General features: G+C 43.1%; 1 protein-coding gene across 3 annotated transcripts in view; it reads right to left on the bottom strand.

The window, feature by feature from the left end:
• Positions 1 to 23,920, bottom strand: part of PRKG1 (protein kinase cGMP-dependent 1) — a 529,166-nt gene that overhangs the window by 120,181 nt on the left and 385,065 nt on the right. For all 3 annotated transcript variants that reach the window (XM_054205353.1, XM_054205352.1, XM_054205354.1), the window contains exons 6-7: positions 12,327 to 12,404; positions 7,919 to 8,013 (exon numbers count right to left, since the gene is read on the bottom strand). In XM_054205353.1, the coding sequence (XP_054061328.1) occupies positions 7,919 to 8,013; positions 12,327 to 12,404 (173 nt within the window). The remainder of the gene's footprint in view (positions 1 to 7,918; positions 8,014 to 12,326; positions 12,405 to 23,920) is intronic.

Genomic DNA, 23,920 nt, shown 5'->3' with positions numbered 1-23,920 from the left:
ACCCACAAAGGATCCTAAATTATAAAGCCACCAGCTCTGGTTCAGGAGGCTCTTCAGTAATTGATTCTGGTTGCTGTAAAAGATAGGACACCAGGCTAGATGGACCTCTGGTTTCACCTGGTGTGATCCATTCTATATTCTTATTTAAAACAAGAAGGTTCAATAATATCAATTCATTCCTGATGGAAAAGTGTAAGGTAAGCTTCACCTCGGCAGTGACGATGCCGCGCTCACGGGCAGGATGCTGTTAGAGCCAACACATCTTGCTCTGTCCCTCTGGGTCCGTTCCCCCTCGTTTCTTCATATAAGGAGTGGCCAAAGCCAACACAGCTCCAAAAAAACCACGGATTTATTTTTGCTAGGTGATGAAGGCATAGCTACGTTTTTGTGAGTTAGAGCATGCCTAACAACCACCAGGGCAAACCTGCCAGCTCATTTTAAAAGGCTTTGGATGAGTCCCTTAATTGTGAGCCTCTTCCCTGCCAGGGAACTTCCCAGAGCATCAAGAGCTTTTGGCAACCAGCTGAAGACGCTCACTGCGAGCTCCTGCGCAAGCCAACGCAATATTGGCTTGTGTTTTATGAAGAAATAAAAGGCAAAGAATGCATAGCTGGAGAAAGCGAAGCAACTACATCAGCGATCAATATGTGCTTGCAATAATGTGATTAAACAAATTGCAAAGGCCTTGATGAAGATTTCATCATTTACTTTGCAACGGCAGTATCATAAAATACCTTCATCTGTGCTAGAGTGATGCCCTATCTAAGGACTTTGACGCCAGGGCACCCAAACACCAGAAGCCAGCCTGGACAGGACAGCGAGACATTTTAGTAGTGTTTAATTACTGTCCGGTTGTGCCCTTAGGAGTTAATCAGAGGGAAGGTCCACCCGGCCACCTCTCCTGACCCCGGCGGGGGCCAGATGCCTACAGGAAGAAAGCCAACCCTGCAGGGAACCATACGGTGACACCATCTCAGTGTCGCTTTGCCTCCTCGCTTCCAGCTGTCCGGGCTTTTGAGTTCTTACCCTCCAAAGTCTCTTGGGAGGGTTTTGTTTCAGGGGTTTGCCAACAGCTTTTTCAAATCTTTTAAAAGCTTCTGGTGTTCCCTGTGTCTCGGGGCGCTGGGGCAAAACCCATCAGCCGTCACCTCCCACTCCCACCTCACCTGATTTTATAGGCAGGGATCTACCCGAGCAGGGGAAGAGGATGGGAAATACAGCTGTAATGTCTGAAATACCTTTTAAGATCACCCAATGCTTGCAATAAACGTAAATAAAAAGCAGATGATGTAATGGATGAAATAACTTCCAGCCGGTCCTTGGAGGCCGTGTGTCTCATCCACGCTCCAGGAGCTACACACACAGTGCTGCGGGTGCCAGGCAGGAGGGCTACAAAACAGCCAGGACTTCAAGGTGGCCCTCTTATTTAGCAAAAGGGGTGACAAAAAGTGCTTCCCAACCTGCTCCCTCCTATTAGCCAAAGTTAAAAGGATCTTTTTTCGCTTGTTTTTAAACTCATTCTCCTCTGCATGAACGTTTGAAACACTGCTTCAATTTTATGATGACCACCACCAGTACAGGTACACCTTCATCCCCACAGGGCTCCTGGCTGGAAAATTACATTTTCCTGAATCGAATCTCCACCCTATAGCTGTTTTTTTTTTTTCTTTCTTTTTTCCCCCGCTCCTACCTGGATTGAAATGGGAATAATGAATCTCTCTGCGTCGCGGCCCCTGGCAGGACAGGCAAGCAAGGAACAGCTTTGTGCCGAGGCAATGAGCAAGAAAAATTGCTGTAGGTGGAAACTTCCCATGAATCTCCCAGCCGGGATGGCACAGCCCATTCCCCCATTCCTTTTCCATCTCAGATCCCATTTGCCTTCTCACACTGTAATTCGGCTGCTCCCCAGACCCCCCCACCGCAACACTCTTTGGTGGTTGGATACCCAAGAGTATTGGTACCAAAGAGTTGGATACCAAAGAGCACACCGATTGCAACAGAAGGACTAGTACTTCTCCCTGGAGAAAGAGAAATTAAACTACATTGTCCTATAGGACATATATACACACTTTTAAATTCTTTTTTTTAAATATACATTTATGTCTATCTTGTAATGCCACCCTGAGATGAGACTCCTGCTTGCCAGGTATATAGTCATGCAACTGCCTTAGAAATCTTTGCTGCTCTGTGTCATAGAGCAATAAACATTTCCAATCCTCCACCCCGTTCTCTCTTCCCGAGAAAATTCAAGAGAATTAGGTTAATAGGTCAGCAGATGGTAAGATTTTAGTGGAAGAACGGTACCGCGAGGAAGGTGTCCAATGAAGATGAAACACGACTGTTACGTTCACTGAGAAGTTCAGTCAAGGACATTGGAAAAGCTTTTCTAGCCACAACTGTTCAGGCATAGCGAGGGCTAGGAGAAAGGACAGGGTATTTAGTAAATTAAAACTTGTTAGATGAGTCCCAACAGGTGATTTGGAATAAGCAGAAACTGATGCGTGTCAAATGAAAGGGCAGAACAGGCAGTACTTGACAGCAAGGGAGTGTGAAAAATACCCTGGTTTATGGCAAGAATGAAGATCAGCCTAACCAGTAAAATAAAATAATAGTACGATAAAATAAAATCAAAAATTTACATTAAATTGTAATAACATTTTTTTTTAAAAAAAAGCCACTCCAGCTTGCTCTTTTCCTTTCCAGGACAGCCAAGCCAGCTGTGAAGTGTACAGGGCACTGTGCGTTGAGTCTTGCAAAACTGAAAATATTTGAAGACGCCAACATGCAAATCCGTTTCTCCATTTACCAAGTTAGCTATTTACTAACTGCTGAGAGTCGGTCTTATTCCCCCAGCATTTGAAGTGAGTAAATAAATCCCTGCAGCCCTCCCAAAGTTATTAGGTAGTAGCTGTGGAAAAGAATTGCTGGGAAAAAAGAAACGAAACATGTAAGACGTAAGATAGAAAGGGCAAGAGAGAAGATAGCAGGGCAGCAAGGTGGGGCACTTTAACACCTTTCCCCAATTAAGTTTTTAATGAAAAACTGAATTTTAGATTCTCCTTTGGTCAAAGGGCTAATGTGAGTGTCAGTTTAGCAGTGGCATCATTGCAACTCGACAGAAAGAATCTCAGATTTCAGAATCTCAGAGCAGGGGGATGAGAGGTGCGAGTGGGAGACCCCAGTACCTCTTGCAGCATTTACAGAGATCTAATAAAAATGATTAATTCCGGAGTTTGACTCATAACCCTGGCTGCAGCAAGAGCAAACAACCATATGCAAGAAAAAGAAACAAGCCTATAGCATTGCCAATACTTTAATGACCTATTTATTGATGTCTCATTCTCGTCTCAGCCATACTGGACCTTTTAAAAAGTTTTCGGGATTATATTCAGTTCCTACCTGAATTTATAAATAAATAAAGCTCTGCCATTGCTAGCTGCTATTCTGATTTAAAGAGGCACTAGCATTTCCCCATGCGTCACTACTTCTTTCCGATGCCTGAGGACAACCTCAATCCCAGTAATTCACACTATTTTAAGGGGGAAATATGGTAGAAAGTTTTTTGGCCGGTCAGCAAGAAAATTGTCTTTTGACACCCCTACTCATACATATATATATATACTGTTTTACTGCTCCCACAAATTAGCAGCGCACAAAACACACCCCAGGGATTTTCAGGAATTAGAGGAGAGATGGTTTCTGTAACACTGAGAAAATAACTACACAGGAGCCTCCAGAGGGGGAGATATAAATGGGAAATAGTACAAATCCTCTTGAAAGGAAGATGCTCTTATGTCCCATGAGAGACAGGTACTACCATACTCATTTTCAAACCATCGTGAAGGGAATAAAAAGTTCATATTCAAATCTGTTACTGTAGCTCAAATATCACTATAATTGTCACCACAGCGGAGCACCTCCTGTGCAACCCAAAGACCACAATTTCTTCTTCACCCTAGGCACCACAAATGCATTTTGAAAAAAAAAATAATAATAATAAAAATCTGTATTTTATCTTTAAAAATGAGAAGGAAGAAGGGAGGATGGACACCGTTTGGCTGGGGGTCTCTGTGCCAAGCAGGAGCTTCCTCCAGTGGTCCCATCCAGGAACCGACCCTGCCACGACCCCGGAGGCAGGAAGGCTTCCCAAATTCCCACACCTTTTCCATATGCCGTGCCCTAAAACCATTCACATTGGTCACCAACACGTTCTCCCCCTGCTATGGTTTTGCTTGCCATCAAGTGACCATGTGTTTCGCTTTGGCTTAATTCCATGGCAAATACACGCCCACGTGGATTTACAAAGCAACACAACTGAAGATGATAAACTAAGTGAAAAACAAGTAATTTCACGGTTTTCAAAGACAGCTCGCACAAACAAACAAGCAAACTAAGCTGCTTTCAAAATAAAACTGTGTTTCCATAACTCTGTTTTGCCTCACCAGTGTCCACCCCGGCCACACTGAAGTGGTCACCTCTTCTAGGAAATGCATAGAAAATGCTCCTCTCGAAGACAACAGCTTAGAAATACAGTAAAACAGCCTTAAAACAAGCTGCCGTTTTCATCTTACCATGTGGAAAATATCTTTGCTAAAACCATTTCATATATTTGTTTAAATTTAAATCAAAGCCTGGCATCCATATTTCCACTACATTTCTCCGTACTATACACTCGTACAATATAAATACATTTATATTTATACATAAAATAGATATACATCCACTGTGGAGGCCAGAGCAAGCCCTGTCTCAGCTTCAACTGGGGCTGCTCTCCCAGATTCTTCCTGTCTTGCTGCTACCCTCGAGATCTGAGGCTGCCAAGTGTTTGGGGATCCCCTCTTTTAAAAGCCAACGCACTCGCCAGAAAATCCCAGTTATTGGACCTCAAGAGCTGGCCTTTTTGGTCATGGTGTTATGAACCAAACTATGAATAATTCTTTCAAAATCCCTCTCTGGCTCCCCAAGGTGGGCTCCATCGCCACCTCTCCAAACATCAGCCCTCTGCCATGTGCCACCGCTCTTTTGCCCCACAGTCTGGAGCTCCTCCTGGACCCCAAAACCAGGTGAAACCCTCAAAATGACAGCTCTATTTAAACGCAATATATGATGTAATACATAACGTAACAATAAGGAGGCCATGGCTCAAACTGTTCATCTTTGGGGCTGGCCTACGGGAAACAAGATTTCTGAAGAAGAGCCTTCTCTTATATTCCTGAAGATTTGCTTTCCTGTCCTCCCTTCTCCTCCCCCTTGTTCTCTGTTAAGACCATCCACTCCAGACTAAATCATGTTCTCCATCTGATGAGATGGATGGATGGCAGCTCCAAAACCATCACCAAACCTGTTTGCAAGGGCACGTGGCGATAGGACGAGGGGCAATGGTTTAAACTAGAGCAGGGCAGGTTTAGATCAGACATTAGGAAGAAGTTCTTTACACTGAGGGTGGTGAGACACTGGCCCAGGTTGCCCAGAGAGGTGGTGGAGGCCCCATCCCTGGAGACATTCAAGGCCAGGTTGGACAGGGCTTTGAGCAACCTGATCTAGTTGAAGATGGCCCTGCTCACTGCAGGGGGGTTGGACTAGATGGCCTTTAAAGGTCCTTTCCGCCCCAACACATTCTATGATTCTGTCTCTGGAAGAGCATGCTCTGGCGCAAGGATTCAGCTGTGTGAGGCCATTAAGGTAGCACACTGTAATTATTAGCTAATTTTTGTATGCGAGCCACAAAGTTGCACTAGGTTATTTTTCCTTTGCTTATTTGAATGAATTATTATTTCCCTGTTGGTTGAAATAATTACTGTAAATAGCCTTGTAAAATGTTTTCCTCCCAATTAAGAAAACACCACCAAAAAATTAAATGTTTGTTGAGTACACTCTAAATTATGCATTGTTGTACTGTAAATCATACAGCCGCTACCTTGGTGTCAATTAGCCAGGAAGGTAAGAGAAGAGCGTAACAGTTGGGAGCCTTGAGTATTACTGGCAGAGGATCATTTCACGACTTGTTTTGTTCCCGCCGGTGTGCAACGGGATACTGCGAAATAACGCGTGCCATCTGCTGCCAGCGCGAAAAAATAGAATAATGTATAGCGTCACCCGATGTCTGTGTCCTTATACACACTTCTGTGAGGGAACAGAAAATATTTGTTATCTGTCCTCCCGCTGGGCAGCGCTCCACTGAATAAATGCCACGGCTATTCTTTTATATTGTCAGGACGAAACGTCTTTTAGGTGTTACTACGCCCGACACATAAGAAATCACTCCATTATTTAATAGTGTGTAATTAAGTATTGCTAAGCAAGTCCTGGTAAAGCTTTGAAAAACCAGTCAAAGATGAAAAAGTAAAGAAAAACTGTGATTTTCTCTTGAGCTCTCAGCCCTAACTGTATTTTACACGTCGTAGAAACATCCTAAAGGTTTCCCAAGTTGCTGAACAGTGTTATCTTACACAGTCCTGAAAGAGACTAATTTATTAGCAATTTATCGAGAGGCTGAATGCTTCACATTACAATATTTTCCCGCTATTTAATTTAAATCCAGCTACAGAACCACTGAGCTTATGAGCAAATTGGAGGTGTGGTAATTCGGCTATGCCGTCTCCCTAGCAAAAAAATACATATTATGCTTTCCATAATACTCCCAATTATTAAGCTTCCGTTCAGTTTCAGAAGATCAAAGTTACCATGTATTGAATATTTAAATACATGCGGACAAATATTTATTCTAAATTAACTAATCTCAGTGTGAGCCAGTTAGCCAAAATACTGTATTTGAAACGCTGGGGAATTCTCGTCATGGTGGTGCTGTGTGTCACTAAAAGTGTTTAGGGACGCAAGGTAGGAAATCCCTTTTATTTCCCATGCCGGGTCATTTTCAAAAGATGGTTTGGTTTGGCATGCTATTGCCCACTTTCACTATTAAAGTGGATGCCACGATGTATTTGGTACTATTTTAAAAACATACCAGCTCTACGAGTCAAGTTTCTGCGAGGCTCTTAACAAATAAAGGAAAAAAAGTGTTTCTATCTTACGTGTTAGTGGGGAGAAATTTAAAATTATAATTCATCTCCACCTTAGTATTAAAGAGGCAACCGAAATAAGGACATTTATTTAATAACCATATTATTTTAGAATTAAGGGATAGATTTGCAGGGGCAAGACTTGGGTTTTGTGCTGGATATGTCTCCCTGTCTGCCAAGAAGTGACATGAAATTCAGCCTTCAAATATTCTGCCTCCTTTTTTTTTGGAAGAAGGCTGATTGAGGTGGGACTGAAGGTGTTATCACAGCACTGAAGAGAAGCCCAGTAGCTCTTCCGCACAGATAAATACCCAGGACGGGATGAGCGTTTCTCCGTTAAGATGAATGGGTGCCCCAAATTCCTGCCTAAAGCACGTGTTTTACTGTTCCTATTCTTATTCCTCCCTACGGAAATAAATTTTTATAATAATCACCTGTTGAATATGGATTCTTTTAGTTCATCCCCAAAGGAAAATGTTTATATAAACCAGATCACTCACACGCAACTCCCACCTCCACCAAAATCATATATACACAGTAAGACAATTTAAAAACAACCACCGCTGCCCTGCCTTCAGCCCCATCAAGACGACCACGATTATGCTCTTACCTTACATGAAAAATATTCCAGTTGTAAAATGTCACAACTTCTTGACCTTCAAAGGGAAGGTCAGGGAAGACAGTGCAAAGACAAACTATTTTCTGATGTCTACAAGCAAGGGAAGATCTACGTTTGGCCACTCAACTGCAGAACACGCATCACCAAGTGACAATGCCCGACCCCAAAAGCATAAACCTACCCCTGATCTCCTTCCAAATGGCAAGAGCCCTCTCCGACGGCTGCAGAAGCCCTTAAAAAACCATCTCAACGTAAGAGCTACATCGTAAAGAGCACTTACCCTTGAAGGGCTTTTTCTCCAAACCAATCTCCCTTCCCTAGAGTACGGAGAAAGACAGGATCTTCACTGGGGGAGTCTTCACGAGTAACATTCACCTGTTGGAAAGGCAAAACCCCCAAGTGTTTAGAAAACTTTTAATTAACAAATAAAACCTGTTTGTTCAGAGAGGGATTTGTTATCTCTCGGGAAAAGCTCCGGTCCTTATCACCTCTGGGAATCACGTAATTCTCCAGAGTCCTGTACTCTTCCCTCAGCATCACCAACCAACCATCCAAGAAAACAAGCAGTTATTTTCTACTAAGGTACCTGCTACTCTTGCAAAAATGCATTAATTACGGTTTTTTGAAGTTTTTAACTCTAAACACAGAGCTGGCTGCACAAGCACAGTCATTGCCCGCATGGAGTCAGCAGCAGAAATAGGTTCCAAATATTTTTTGTGTATCAGACAAACACATGGCATAGGCTTCTGTTAGCTTTGTTCCGCATGATTTCTTCCCTTCAACTTCAGGGAAAGGAGTAACAAAAATAATCTACATTTAGTCATAATTGAAATGAAACAGTCTGGAGCACTACAGGATGAAAGATGCCTCCTCTCCCTTTTACTCTCTCTCAAATTCAGGGAGGGGATAACTCCAGCTGGGTCAAAAAGGATGTATTTTCATTGAGGTTTAAAGGAAAATACCGTCTTATTTTTTATTTTCGCAGCGAAAGAGAAAAGCAGTTACTGCTGATGGAAAGCAGACTTTCTCCCCCCTGTAACACCAGGGGCAGTATAACCTGGCACAAGCTGAAGTTGAAGAAGCTGGCACTGCAACAACGAGAAGATGACTTCACATCTGTGACTGATGACTTCCTACCACCGGGGGATCCTTTTTATTTTCTGAAATGATTTCAGAAGAAAAATAGTAATTGATCATCTCAGCACTCTTGGCTCTGGTTTCCCGTGCCAGCATGGGATATAAATCCCAGCTGCCATGTAATGACAAAGCGCCTGACATGCCGCTGCGTGCTGAGGATGGTGTGGCATACCAAGGATGCAAAGGACTCCATGAAAGATGAACGTTCTTGATGTAATGACCCTCTGTAAGAAATACTTCTTTCCCTTTCAGCTGTTATCAAAGGTAACTCATTCCTCTTACGGTATGAGAAGGCAGGTGAAATCCAACCCCCTGCTACCAGTGCATGGTGGGGACCACCTCTCCCAACGTTAACCATCTATAAATCTAGTTGTCCAGGCTCTGTCAACGATCAGTGGAGAGGGACAGGCACTTTGAAAGCCTGGGTTGTCCAAAATTTAAACGGGATGAGCAACCCTCTGGAGGTACCTCGAATACACGGGAAAACCTCTTATCTGCTTCTCCTTTACAGGTTGTTTAGCTTTCATCAGAGCTTTTGCACATGCAAATTCACAAAGCCAAAATCTGGGACGTCAGACACATCCTTTCAGATTTAGGGACATTCCACTTTAATTTCACTATTAAATTTGCAATTGTGGCCCGTGCTTTCTCCCATCTCTTTTACGGATGGTAGAACCAGTGGGTTTGAGACATTAACGAGCACTTCGTCTACATCACACTACATTTAATGTCTCCAGCAACTCATCAAAGATCACATGAGGGTAAGGAACATGTAACGGATGAGCCAGGAAGATTTGTAGCGGATGAAAAAAAAAAAAAAATTTTGGCCAAACAAAGGGAAATTTAATGCAAATTTAAGCTCTTTCTCCGTGAGCTTTGCTGATCCTAAGCAATGAGTGCGAAGGGATCACGGGAGCGCGATTGCCACGTGGTGCAAAGCGATGAGCTAATTGAATAGCCACGGCACCAACGAAGAGCTCGCACAATCTGGCATTAAATTGGTGCCACGCCATGGCTTTTAAAGGGAAAATGGTGTACAATGGCACAGCATGGCACGTGCCACCTCCGGGTAAAGGGAAGGTACAGGGCAGGCACGGAGCAGCAGCATTTAGCAAGCAGAAGGGACCAAGTTGTTTTCATCTGACATTATTCAAAATTATTCATCTGTATGAGTCAACAGATCTCTGCAGGTGCAGTGTTTTGACCCTACTTTTGATTTCTATTCACTTGGACTTGAGGAAACAGACTCAAATAAATAAACTAAACAAGCTCAGGAGTGGGATCAAGTGTGGTGGATGGAGTTGAGGGAGCAAAAGGTGAAAAGGATTTTGCTCCTAAACGAACAATCCATGGAGCATGGCTGAAAGAAAACAGAGCAGAAGTCTTTCTAAGCACTTCCGAGAGAAGTGCTGGGTTCAGAAACATAAAAACCCTTCCCTGTTCACTTGACTGTCACCACAGACTCTCTGACATAAAAGGCAAGGCAGAGTTTTTACAACTAGCTCTCGCTGATAATATTCTGACACTTGCGTGATGCTGCTGAATGCAGAAAGCACACGCGAGGCCCCAGTTACATGAGCTGCAGCCAGCAGTTCTGGCTTATCAAGCTGCCGGGGTTGGGTTTTAACACCAGACATGGGACATCATGTGCCCCTGCTTCAGCAAGTCCCAGGCAGCATATGTTGATTTGTTAATTCTGTATTGCATTGCTATTTATTCCATGTTTCGCTGCTGAGGCTCTATCAATGATCTCAAAGGTCCTTTCCAACCATGAAGATTCTATGATTCTATGATTCTATTCGATCTTGGGCTGTATCCTTAGCATGGGTTAGTTCTTACATCCACTGTGTAGCTCTTACGTCCCAATACAGGCACTACAATTCAGCACCCTCCAACTCCATCCGCCTTCTATCAGCCACCGTTATCTTTTTTGCAAATCAGGAAGCTTGGAAAATTGGACATAATTCAACTGTCCCTGTGGGAATTTCTGTCAAGTCATCAGGAGCCAGCTGAGAGTCTGGGAATTTCTCACCAAGCCCATGTGCATTGCTTTATTTTAGCTCCCTTTTTCTGGCCGTCAGCTATTACAGTAAGATAAAGTAGCAAAGGCCAGGGATAAAGCCAAGGAGCATCTCAAGCAGGACCACAGGGCCCTGGAGCAGTGGGTAGTTTTCTCCTCCATCCTGCAGGTGAGGTGTAAGGGCTTGAGGAGGTGCAGGTCAACAACTGGTTGCCCAGCTGGTCTCAACAACCGGGATTTGGTTTTTAAAACCAAGGGCATCTCTTTGAAGATTGAGGACTGGCAGAAAAGGATGGAATCCACCTGACCGAGCCAACAGGCTGGCCAACATGGCAAGGAGGGCTTCAAACACTCAACAGGGAAGAGAGCCGCACCATCCCTTTATTGTTGCCCATTATAAAAGGGCAAAAAGAAAAGGGATTTGAAGTGTGCATCTTCGTTGTCCTTATTCCTGGGAGAAGAGGAAATATTAATTCTGAGTAGAGGCAAACGAAAGGGCGTGAGGGAATACCATCAGACTTCGCTTTCTGCGGTCCGTGATTACCTAACTCATCTGAAAAAGACCATTTTTTTTCTTTCTGATGAAGACTGGGTCCCAGAGATAGACAGTGGAAGATGACGGTAAAAATCTAGTTTTAGTACCCAAGAGCTGGCAGCTGCTTTGGGAAACAACCCAACGGTGTGTACAACACCCACACTCTTCCTCTACAGATGCCATGGGGTTTTTGCTCGCCTAACTTATGCAAGGCCAATGTTACTATGTGCCTTGGTACAGACATCAGATCCGCGAACCAGGAGGCTGGGGTTGGCCTACTTTCAAGAATATTTATCCATTTGTATTTACTTTCAATGTATCACGTCTCATTCGCAGTGGGAAATCACTGCGTATTCCCTTGAATATCTCCCTCCTCTATGTGGAAAGAAGCCAAATGTTTCTCAAGTGTAATAGTATTAGGCCAGCTAAAAAAATAAAGTTGAATGGAAGGAAAAAACTCTATCTATAAAATCCCATCAGGATTTTATGGGAAAAGAGGTCTAAAAGCATATTTTCCCTGTGAGCAGTGGAACAAAAACTTAGACCTTTTTTCTTCCCTAAGGAGAAAGCTCAGACTTCTCTGGCTTGCTTTATTTAATTTGGAGAAGCTGAGAAGTGATAGCCATGGGAATGAAGTCTGGAAGTCAGCCTTGTAAGAGGGATACTTAGCAAAGAAAACGTTGAGTATTGTAGGGTACACTGTTAAAAAAAAATAATTGAGCTTTTTGCTCAGTTACCGAGAGACTCAACAACTGTTTTCAACCCCAAAGTGTTCACTGGGAGCACACGCGTAAATCAGCGCGAGATCTATTTTTTTTCCCCTTCAGGCCACTCTTCCCTACTGATAACGGTGCCAAGAAGTTTAATTAAATGTCAAGTGTTGCAACATTTGTGCCTCGGGGAAAGGAGAGAGAAAGCGCTGGCTGGCGCTGAATTTCCAGAGCACATCACCACCGTCGCCATCATCCCACTTGCCTGCAAAGGGTGTCAACTTACCTTTCCTTTGCTGATTATAAAGAACGTGTCCCCTCGAGCACCCTGTCGTATAATATACTCTCCGCTTTCATAATGCGTCTGTAAAAAAAAAAAAAAAAAAAAAAAAAAAATTAAGACGCACAAACAGAACCAGAGACCGTTAGTCAGCAGACAGGCTGGCAGCTGCGCGAGATAACGCTTATGGAGACATAACCCTGGACCAATTTTATCCCAGTCTGACATTGGCCGTGATTTAAAAATTGTCCTGTGTCAAGAAATATAATAATTAAAATGAAACCGTTTACGGCTTGCCCATTTTTCTTCTTACTGCGCTGGTGCCAGCTTTTGCCCAGATGAATTATCCTCATGGCCTAAATCCATTTATACTAAGTAAACCAGACAGAGGAATTTTCAACAGAGAATCTGGTACATGAAGTAAACTGCAATAATAAGTTAATAAGTCTGCTGTAAAAATATTCTTTTCCTTTTTTTTTTTTTTGCTTTTGGTATTTTTACAGCTTTGCTAGCAAGGGCTTTATTCAACAAATAATTTTTGCTCTTCTGCTGTTACAGTAGTTTAATCTGTCTTTTTTGCCATGCTTTGTGGAATATCCCTTGCTAAATTCATGTCACAGCTTATCAGTGCTTGTATCTACACTTAATAGGATAGCTTCATCCCTTGTATTACCCCATCAAAATCAATGTGCATTTATACGTCAGCAAAAAAAAATAAAAGCTGGCATGTTCTAAATAAAGACCCTGCATTCTTATTTAGTCCCCCCAAACCCCGGCATTTTCTTCAGAGATGCTCTACCCCCTGCAAACTCAACAAATATTGGTCCAACAGCAAGCGGAGGCAGGGGGAGGCCAAGACCTTCCCACCCAACAGCTTTATCTACGTCTCCTCCTGGCGAAACGACTGCTGGGTTTTTTTAATCAAGCCCCTACCGAGCGCATGGCCATGCCTGCGGGCATCAGGTCTGCCGTGCCCCAGCACCGATTTGTGACAAAACCTCCCCAAAATCATCCCTGCACTCTCTCGATATTGGAAGCTACGCTAAAGAGCAAAGCCCTGGAAAAAAATGCCAGATCTTTTAATCCCAAAGTATGTATAAACAACAGCAATGATGGATTTGAGCTAAGACAGAGGAATTACTCAGAATCCTAGAATTTGGATGAGCTCGAGATGTTTTCTTCCAAGGGCATTTTATTGTCCTGCATTTATTTATTTATCTTTACACTCAACCTTTTTGGTGGCACTTACAGACTGATAACAGACTCCAACTTGAAAATTGGAGTCTGTTAACTTGCCACATCTGAGGAAAAAATCCTTGGGTTTGGGAGCATTGGGTATATGGGGATATTAATGAAAAGTAATTGTCTGAGGAAAAAGAAAAAGTCTCTTAGTGAACTATAATACAGAATTAATTAGCTTAGTTCTTTAAAATACACGTAGTTAGGCTGTAGGTGCTTATATCATCCTAAAAAAAAATATCTGGGTAAACAAAATCAGAACATCAAAGCTAGTAATTAGCTTTGTAATTAAAGTTATTAAAAAAAAATTAAAGTCTTAAGACTGCCCAGAAGATTTATAAATTAAAAAACGAAAGTTCTCTATGAGAATCACAAATACCGAATATTACCACATCAGTCTTCAGAAAAGGGATCAAGAAGGTGGGTCAGTAAGACTTAACTTGTGGGTTGCCCTCATTCTGAATGGGCTTCCGACAGATCAAAAAACCACAGCTTTTTCCCTGATTTCCATGTGCAAGCGTGGAAAGCGGAACAAAAAGCCTGAAGGAGACCATGGACACAAACTCGCAGAGTTTTACTTCTTACATGGGCTGTTTCTGGATAGCAGATTTAGAGGATGCATATTTTTGAGCATCCAGGTTAAGACTCCTTGAAAGGGCCTGATTTTGTAAGGTGTTGGGATTATACCTTCTTAGAGTGGGATCTTGTAGGCTCCCAAAAATCTAATGATTGAAAATACTGGTCAAAAAGTTTCCAATTTTAGTATGGGAAACCCATATTCATTAGACACATTAAACTGCTACCGCTTGTATGACTTTTAGGCAATTTTCAGCTGATGCTGCCTTACAGCTGACTCTCAACTTATGGCCACGTAACACATTCAACATGGCAAAACCTCCTTCCTAGAAGACCACTTCTTGGTCTTCGTCAGCAGTTACAACTGCACGGGCCGCTTAGGACTAAGACTCACAGTCCTGCTGCCGTATCCAATTCCCACCCATGAGTCTCCGCAACCTTCCCACCCACAGGCTTCCACCAAAGGAGTGGAAGGAGAACAAATTTGAGTCTTGAAGGATCTGAAGCTGCCCCTTACTTTAGCATCTCTTCTCTGCTGTGTATTTTTTTTTCTTCCCTGGGCACTAGCGTCGTTCAAAATACCGCAAGTCTTTCTTCCAACATTCCAAATCAGATTCCTCTAGTCCTTCCTTGAGTGCCCAATCACGCCGAGCTTTCATTTTGCTTGACCTCCTCCTCATCGACGCTTCTCTCCATGCCCTTCCTGTGCTCCACATCTTCGTCTTTACGTATTTCAGCCCATTTCTTTCACAGCTAATTCCAGCTGGTCTTACCGCAATCCTCCTTGCTCGAATCAACCTGTCCTTCCCCATCATCTAACAATGCTCTTCCTCTTAAATCCTCCTAACGCAAACCAACTCATCTGTGTGGTTCACCTTTCTAACTGAATTATTTCTGTCCGTTTAGACTGAAAGCACTCTGCAAAGCAGGCAAAGTGCCTAAGTGCTTTCTTATGACACATGCAAATAAAAATAATTACAAGCCTCTTGCTTTTAGCTGGCCATTTGTAAGGTAGAAATACGTCCTCAGGTACATACAGTACCATTATACAAAGTCATTTGAAGAAGCACTTTGGCAAACGTTGCCCATATTCATGGTATAGCACAGTATTCCGATTTTAGCAACACGAGCTCCATTTCATCTAGAGAAAACTAGATGAGAAAACCATCTAGAAGAACTGTATAAGGAAAATCAACCATTCCTACAGCTTTACAACAGTGCAGTGACACACGCAAAGGGATAATGTCTGAATTAAAATGACAAAAAAGAAAAGCAGGAAAGCAAGCAGGTTCAATGCGTCTTTACTAGCTTTAGACTGACCCCAGCGCTTCTTCTGGGCTTGCGTTTGCAAGATTAAAATCCAATGGCTGAGCTCTAGCAAGCTGTTGGAAGCCAGGCTCTGTTGAAGGGCATCCTCTTGATGGAGAGAACAACAATTTGTTGGCGTGTTCTTAAATTCTAGCTTCAAAGCCCTGTATATAACTGCTCAAAGAATTTCCAGAATGCCTGTAAAATGGGCAATAAATATTTCTATGCCACTTTGCAGTCAGCAAATAAATACAAAAAAATATGCAACTAGTGTAATACTTGGGCTTAGAACTTCAATTTTTTTTGTTTTTACATTTCTCCCCCGAAAGAAAGGGACTCTGGAGAGAATGCTGTATTTTCAGAGGCAATACACCAAAGTTCAGTGATGAAAGCTCATTTAATATCTCAGCTAGATTTCACTGAAACCTAAGCGTCAGATAGGTTTTTGAGCGTACTTCTTAAGCCGTAGCTCCTCCAGGCCACAACAAAATTGAAGCAAAACACAGAAAATTAATTCCTAGCCGGAAGAGTTGACCAGACTGTATTAACTATTCTTACATTTTCTTTTCTCCAGCAGAAAACCGCGTGTGAAATCCAGCACAAAAACGGAACGGAGAAAACCCGAATAGAAATGTAGGCTGCAAAAATACAGCTGTACGACCTGTCAAGGTCGAGATAACCGGGCAGCAAAGCTAATAGTTACAAGGGGCTTGTGTGTGCAGGGGGAAGAAAAAAAAAAAGGGGTGGGGTGTTAATAAACTAAGGCATCAAGGTCCCAGTTTGGCATCGAAGTCTGAGCGAGTCAGCGCTCGAGAAAACAGCGATGATATAGCCGAGAAATTACTGCTGGGAATGCTCATACACCATACACCAGCAAGTCGCAAATGTATATTTTATAAGCTTTGGCAAATAGGGATAAAGGCTCAGCTTCAATGAATTATAAATGCTACAAAATTTAGAGCATTTGTCATGCTAACCAGACTGTTGTTTTATAAAGTAACACCGAGCCCTTAAGGTACTTCTCTACAGAGCAAGAGCTGCTTTATCACCTCTTGAATGAACCCCCGGCCTCCTAATACCCCGTTTTCCTATATAATAAAAATGTTTCACAGTCTAAAAAGAGTAAGGCAAGACTATCTTCTCCTTATCAAGAATCTTCCCAGCCTAAACCAGTAAGGGGGTTGCACCCTTAGCAATGCAGGGATATCCACTGGGAAGCAGAGTGGAAGCCAAGGTTGCAACCCAAACACTCGCGTGTTTATCAGAGGATAATTGTGTGCTCCAATAATAGGTTTCTTCCTAAGAAAATAAGTAATAAAATAAAAACAGGTGACAAAAAAAAAAGTCTTGTTTTTTCTCCTTTTGGCACATGCAACACATCCAAAATTAAAGGTTGAAGGTTTCCTTATAAAGAAAGTTTTAATTCTGCCATTAATATTCACGGCTTTGATTTCGGTATCTGCCCTAGACATGGTTTAACTCCTATTAAGCATTTAAATTCTTTTAAAATAAAGGTTCCAAGTCTTTCTTGTGGAGCTCACCTCCAAACTCAGAGCCGCGGCATTATATTTACAGAAAGAATGTGTCAGGCAGGAAAAAAACCCAAACAACCAAAACAGAGAAAGCTCTAATTATCTTTCTCAGGGAAAGAAGAAAAGGTCCTCAACCAAAATGGTTTAATAGGAAACAAACCCGAACTATGTATAAGCAGGAGAAAGTTATCTATGTATTACATACACTCAAATTTCCCTTAAATTGACTTCATCAACACGGAGGACCGAGAGGAGGAGGGAAAATAAAAAAAATGAAATCAGAGAACCAGCCCAAACAGCATTTCAAAGTCCCCGGAGCGTTTCTCAGCTGCCTTAAGCCAGCCCAGCGTCAGCGGAGCCTTCCCAGCACCTCAACCAGCCCATCCTCTGAGCCCCCAACCTTTATTTCTCTATAGCTCCTTTCCCCCCCCACCTTACAAATTCTGTGTAACGCCAACTTGTCACCTCTCTGATCCCTGCCTCAGGCAACTGCCAGCTTCTGGTCTCCTTTACAGCGTTAAATAACAATTTTCAGGAGCAGGAGCACCCTTATTTTTAACAATACCTAGGATTTTTTCCAAACGTCTTTTGTGATTAACAGAAAATTAAGGCGCTGAACTAATAGGTTGGTGTTTTCTTGTTTGTTTTTTTTTAAATCTAATTGGTTCGTTACTAACTAACACAGCATACTAGAAAACCTTTGCAACAAGGAGACCTGTGTAATCATCTGTTTTCCTTTATAATCCTCATTTTCTCACTGAGAACTTCAAGGGATCCTTCAGTTCAACTAAACAGCGTTGGAAAGGGTTAGATCTCACCTGTGGGAGCTACGGCCCATCTGGGCAACTCTTTCCCTTCTTGCTTCTGTATCTTGTAACATCACGTGACATCAGGAAGGCTGGAGAGGATGGGTGCAAATAGCATTTTTGATGGAGCAGGAGCTCAATACATGACTTTTGAACTGAACAGAACTCAGCAGGAATTTAAAAACTTTTCTAGGCTAGACCTGTAAAACTAGCATGAAGGTTTGTAGCTAGTCCATCTTGTTGGCCATCGACAAGCCAAGAGCCATCCCATTGACTGCTCTGTGCTCCTGGTACAGGCCTGTCTCAGGAAGCAGCAATGGGAAGAGGCTGTCAGAGCTCGTTTCTGACCTACCTCCAACCCCAGATCTCCAAAACGAGCCGTTGGTGATGATCTGATGATGACGACCCAAAAGGACACGCGGTCCTCTGAAAAGAGCGGCTCGCTGGCTCTGCTTCCGTGCGTGGCTGGCCAGGTAGGTAGGTCAGCAGAAAATAAAGTATCTCTCCCAAAGTGTGGGAGACCCACACGATCTTTTAGCCACCGTCACGTGTGAAGTAAATGATATCAATTTAGATTGCTACGGATCGATAAATGCTTCTGCCCTCCCATATAATGCAACAACTTGATTTAAAAGCAGTTCGGACAATGCAGACAGAATAGCAGGCTTGCATTTATCTTGATTTTATGAAAAGCAAGAAATTCAATGTCTGAAGTGGGTTCGAGCAGTGAATGCTGTATGTTGCTACCACCCTTAAGGTATCCGTTGCCATCAACGTTACCACCTTCTTCAACTACTTCAGGTTTTAATACTTAGCGTGAAAGCCTAAGCGTGTCTGGAATATAGATGAAAGTAGAAAAACATACTAAACTTACACTACTGGACTAAAACAACAGAAATTAGATTTCTTAGAAAAACGTTACTCAAGTGTAAATGAAAGTTATTTGGCGGGTCCAAGCTAGATGTAGATACAGTGAATATCCAACGTACATTGAACATACCGAAATCTGGGTATCAAACAGTCAGAGCTCTGTATTAACTGTTACCATCACTCCAAACTACAATTTCCCCTTGGAAAAGAAGATAAAACTGAAATAAAGTTATTTAAAAAAACCAAACTAAATGCTAAACAAGGCCAGCTTCTCTGCAGCACCCGAGCCAGATTTTAATCCAATGCATGTACTACTTTGCGTCTAAATGTTTTAAGTTAAAACAGAGAAGCCTGAATCTTTCACAAAATATCTTCTCCAACCGAAATTAACACAAGTCCTGGAAGCTCTTGCCCCATCAGCACAACATGTGCCTCTCTCCTGGAGTTCCCCAGTTTGCCCAGTAACAGCAGTTTCTATAAAAATCTTTCCCCCCGCTCTGCCCCACCGCCTTCTGTTGCCAATTTTACTTAAAGCTAAGAAAAAATCCTAATGCCAAGGGGGAAAAAATGTTTACTCAGTGGGTCTGACATGGTTAAGACACTGATAAGCCTCCCTGATTATCCCACAGGAGAACTACAGAAGTGCAGAGCATCCCATGCGCAAGTCGGATGATGCTTTAAAAAAAGTAATTATCCTGCTTTATGAAATCCTCTGTCCTGTGCAGAATGCCAAAGGGACACCCCAGCCTTAAGTGGAGAAACACCCATGGAATTAAAGCTCTCGAGAAGTAATTGGATTTTTATGGGACCAACCTTGCATTGAATCCTGACTAAATTAGAAACAGCGAGGCATTAACTGCCAACAACAAACAGCATCGAATTTTGACAATAACTGCTTTTTTGAGTCACTGCGCCCCCTGAGACCAAAACCACAAGTCCTCACCAACCAAAACCTCCCACTGATACAACACCCAAATGAATGGGCTTGTCTGAGCCCATCTTGTACCCCCATCTGGTACAAACCAGATCGGGTGCTCTCAGCAAGGACTCGATAGCATCTCTCACAGAAAAGTTATTTGCACAATTAATTTCTTCCACTAACCATTACACAAGTGCAGCATCACACACAGCGTTTGGCTTTCTCCTTCTTTTTTCCTTTGTTTGCAAGGGTGACATCGTGGCTAGAACGAGATGTGCGTGTTTGAAACGTGAATTTCTGCACCTCGTTCTTCCCAGAGAGGTTTCTATCACAACCCTCCATTATGCACGGAAACGATTTGCAGCTCATAAACTCACAGTATTCCACTAATTGGAGGAAAAACCACCTTTCTTCCTTCCCAACACTACACCCAAAGAGCCAAAACTTTGGTGGGAACAGTCAAAGCAGAGCAGCTTAGATGGGCACCCCTCCAAGGGTGGCCAGACACATATGCAACATCTGGGCACTGTGCAGGATCTAGCCTTGGGCCACCATCATCTGTGCCAACCACATGAGCTTCAGATGCCTTGCCCTGCTTACAGCACTCCTCGTGGGCCACCACGTTGCGATGAAGTCCTCCTCCACAGCATGTGAGGGGACCACCTCACCCACCACGCAGGGAACACATGAGCTTTGCAACTGTGCAGACACCCGTCTTTGGCTGAAGGCTCCGGTCCACCAACCTTACTTTGTCAGTCACCGACTTCAATTGAAGCTTCTGTTCCCAACCGCCATCAAAAACTGAGAAGCTTTTAATTCCCGACCAAGTGTTGACACAGGCTTCATGGAGAAACCTCGATGCTGGAGACCAACCCAATGGTTAAACTTGAGAAAACATCGTTTTCCCTCCAGCTGGATGCCTTTGACTGCTGTGTTTATACTGAGAACGTTTGGAAAAAGGTGGAAAATAGATGTTTGTGTGTGGAGCGCTACGTAACCCACGTCAGCTGTGGCGCCGAGAGGCCAAAACCCTGCCAAAGGTCACATAAGGGGAGAAGAAACACAAAGGTAGCTTTGAAATGAGGAGTTTCACTCCCTGCAGCCAGGTTCGCACCACATAAACCAGTGAGGGTAACACGAGTTTGATGACAGTGCTCAATGTGTAATCCATCTCCCCCAAGGTGTATTCCTTTTAAAAAAAAAAACCCCAAACATCTAAATATGTTATTTTGCTGGCGGTTTAAAAAAAAAACATTCACAGAACCATCAGCAAAACTCCAAACATAAGCAGCTTTCAAAATACTTTTGTTTCTGTTCTGGCCTTTCTGCCTTAAACGTTTTTTTCAAGTCTGAAATGACAACGTTAATGCTAACAAAACAGAATTAAAAAAAAAATAAATGTTTATCTGCTGAAAAATGCTGCAAAACCAAGCAGGTTAATACCAGTCTTCTGGAACGACTTCCTTAGGAATCATAAGACTTTGTTTCCCTGGTTTTACTATATAACTCCTGTGAATTATCTAAAAATGCTGCTCCTTGAAATAGCCAAAGGGCAAAATTATCACATTGCGGTCCCCTGCTTATGTATCCCGTGAATCAAAGCGCAGCGGGTGGGGCTGATTTTTGACACTCAAGATGTCTCAATACCCCTCCAAACAGCACCTCAACTAAAGTTTACTGAGTGGGAAATTAAAATACGAGAAAGACGCAGTCTTGATGGGAATCAAGGGTTAACTCAGGCCTTTTGATTCAACGTCATTCTGGAGCACGGGGTTGGGAAAGCGGATGAGGAAGGATAAACCCAACAGATCGGGGATGCTGCTGAGCGGCTTGTCCCATGTCCACCTGCCACCATACACTGGGCAACGAAGAAGCGCAGACTGGCCCAAGGTGGGGTATCCCAGCAGGAATTAGTACACCTCCACCATCCCAAATGGTTGTGAACCTCAGTTGGAAACCCGGGGATGACCCTACAGCAGCATGGGACACCAAACCCCTATTTCAGATTCAGCTGGCTCTAACTGAGCGGCAGTCTTCTGCAGGGAATTTTTCTTTTTCTCACTAATGGATTACAAATCCACTCTTCCTTCTTAAAAATCAAGCTATTTGAATATATATTTTGAAGTCGAAGCTGTTTTGTATGAAAGCTGTGGCCTTGGAAAAGCCTTGTGGCAAACATTTTACTTGTACTGCACTGATTCACTGCGGCTTCTTAATGGACTGCGACAGCAATGAGAAAACAACACCCTCCTGGGCACGTTTTGGACAGTCGGGGTGTCTTCTCCAATTGTGGCGTGTTCTGCAGTTTCCAGGTTGCTTCTGATTCCCACACAAGCGTCCCCTAAACAGCAATAGTCTTAATGCGCCTAAAGGGACTATTTACACGTGGACGTTCAAGTCCAGCATACGGAATAATACAAATCACTCCAAATGGTGGGTTTATCCGTCCTCGACGGAGGTTGTCTTCGCATCCTCCTGAGGTAGGAGGTGAGGATCTGGTAACAAAACAAGCTACAAATCCAACAAGAAGGAGCAAGCAGTATGCTAAAAAATGCCTTTTCCTTAGACTGAAAAAACCCAGCTGGTGGCACACCTCCTAACATCAAGACATAACACGTGCTTATGAGAAGTCGGTCACAATGATTTCTCCAGATTAAAGGAATATAACAGGATGTATGGGAGCAGCCAAAGAGTTATTTTCAACAACCGCTCTGTTGTTGAATACAACAACAAATACAACTTGCAAACGCAAGTACAGCCTACACCGACTCCACTGGGTGCAAAACACAATGAATAAAACAGCAGTCCTACATCAGTCCTTCGTCATTTCTGAAACGTAAAGCTGCGTTAAACGTTCCTAATATGAAGTTCTTTGGTTAAATGATTGCTTTAATTTCCTGTTTGTTACTTTGGGGATTTGGCACTACTGTTCCATTAATCTGAATTTCACTGTTTTGTGTAGAGAGCCAGCAGGGAGGGGAGCATGCGACACGGATAGGGATAGAGCTGGGGCTGGTACCCTCCTTCTCTTCCCTTTTTCCCAAAACCTCCTCCGATTTCTCAAAACCTCCTCCAATTTCAGTGTCCCAAAGACATACAAGACATCCAAGAATTGAGCTGGAACCAGTCCTCTCCCAGATGAGCTGCTGGGTGGTACCCACCAACACAGCTGGGGACAAGGCGAGATAGGTGACGGAAGCGATAATAAAAACTGAAGTTGTGGGAGAGAGTATCTCCAGTGACTCAACATACTCAGCTTAGAGCAAAAGATAGTCTCCAAACTGTGATTTTTCCAACTCTGACGACTCCTTAGGTGAAACTGCGAGTCCTGAAACACAGGCTGAATTTTGGCCATGAATTCCAGACTTTTGCATTGACCTGTAAATATGACATTACAGTTGTGATCATTCAGGAGCTTCCCGAAGGCTACCTTCTCACGTGGATAGCAGCGGCAGCACCATCTCTCTGGTATTTACATGACCCAGAGAGCACAGCTGATCAGTTCTGTTTTCTTTTACGCCATAAAAGTTAAGGTCATAACACCAGAATCACGGAATTGCCTCAGTTGGAAGGGACCTTTCTAATCATGAAGTCCAACCATCAACCTAACTCCGACAAAAACCACCGCTACACTATCTCTCTAAGCACCACGTCTACCCATCTTTTAAATACCTCCAGGGATGGTCATTCCACCACTTCCCTGGGCAGCCTGTTCCAATGCTTGATAACCCTTTCAGTATAAAAATTTTTCCTCATATCCAATCTAAACCTCCCCTGGCACAACGTGACGCCATTTCCTCTTGTCCTATTGCCTGGTACTTGGGAGAAGAGACCGACTCAACATCCAACCTTTAACACAACTCTCCTCGTGGTAATAAACAGTGCATAAATAGGACCACTTGTCACTTTTCTGAGATACGTACTTAAACAAAATTTATTAGGTTTGACACCACACAAAGACGCCTCATCAAAGCAGTCCCCTAAACCAAGCGATACTAAGGAAAAGGGCATGAAGTAGTGATAAACTTCAGTGGTATCGTCTTCTAGTCATGAAAATTACAACATTGTCTTTTCCGCTCTGATTTTATCATCTTTCTTCTAGATTCCACTGGATTTCAACCCAGTGCTCATCAAGTGCAATTTTCAGGGATACGTAAAAGGCAACACAGAGCATAAGGGACCATATCTGGCAAATGCTGGCCCAGGTTTCTGCACTCAAAAGGGAAGACACGTGCACCAGATGGAAGGAGCTTTTGGCCCTTTCCTTTTCCCACTCCTGAGCATGTTCCTCCCCACCCAAGGCGGTGGGCGGCACCGTTACAGGAGGAAACACCTTTTCTGTGCTCCCCA

Source organism: Rissa tridactyla, chromosome 6 (genome assembly GCF_028500815.1).
Source record: "Rissa tridactyla isolate bRisTri1 chromosome 6, bRisTri1.patW.cur.20221130, whole genome shotgun sequence".
In the NCBI taxonomy this organism is placed as follows: Eukaryota; Metazoa; Chordata; class Aves; order Charadriiformes; family Laridae; genus Rissa; species Rissa tridactyla.
Note: the sequence above shows the minus strand (reverse complement) of the source record. Positions and strands in the feature narration are given on the sequence as shown.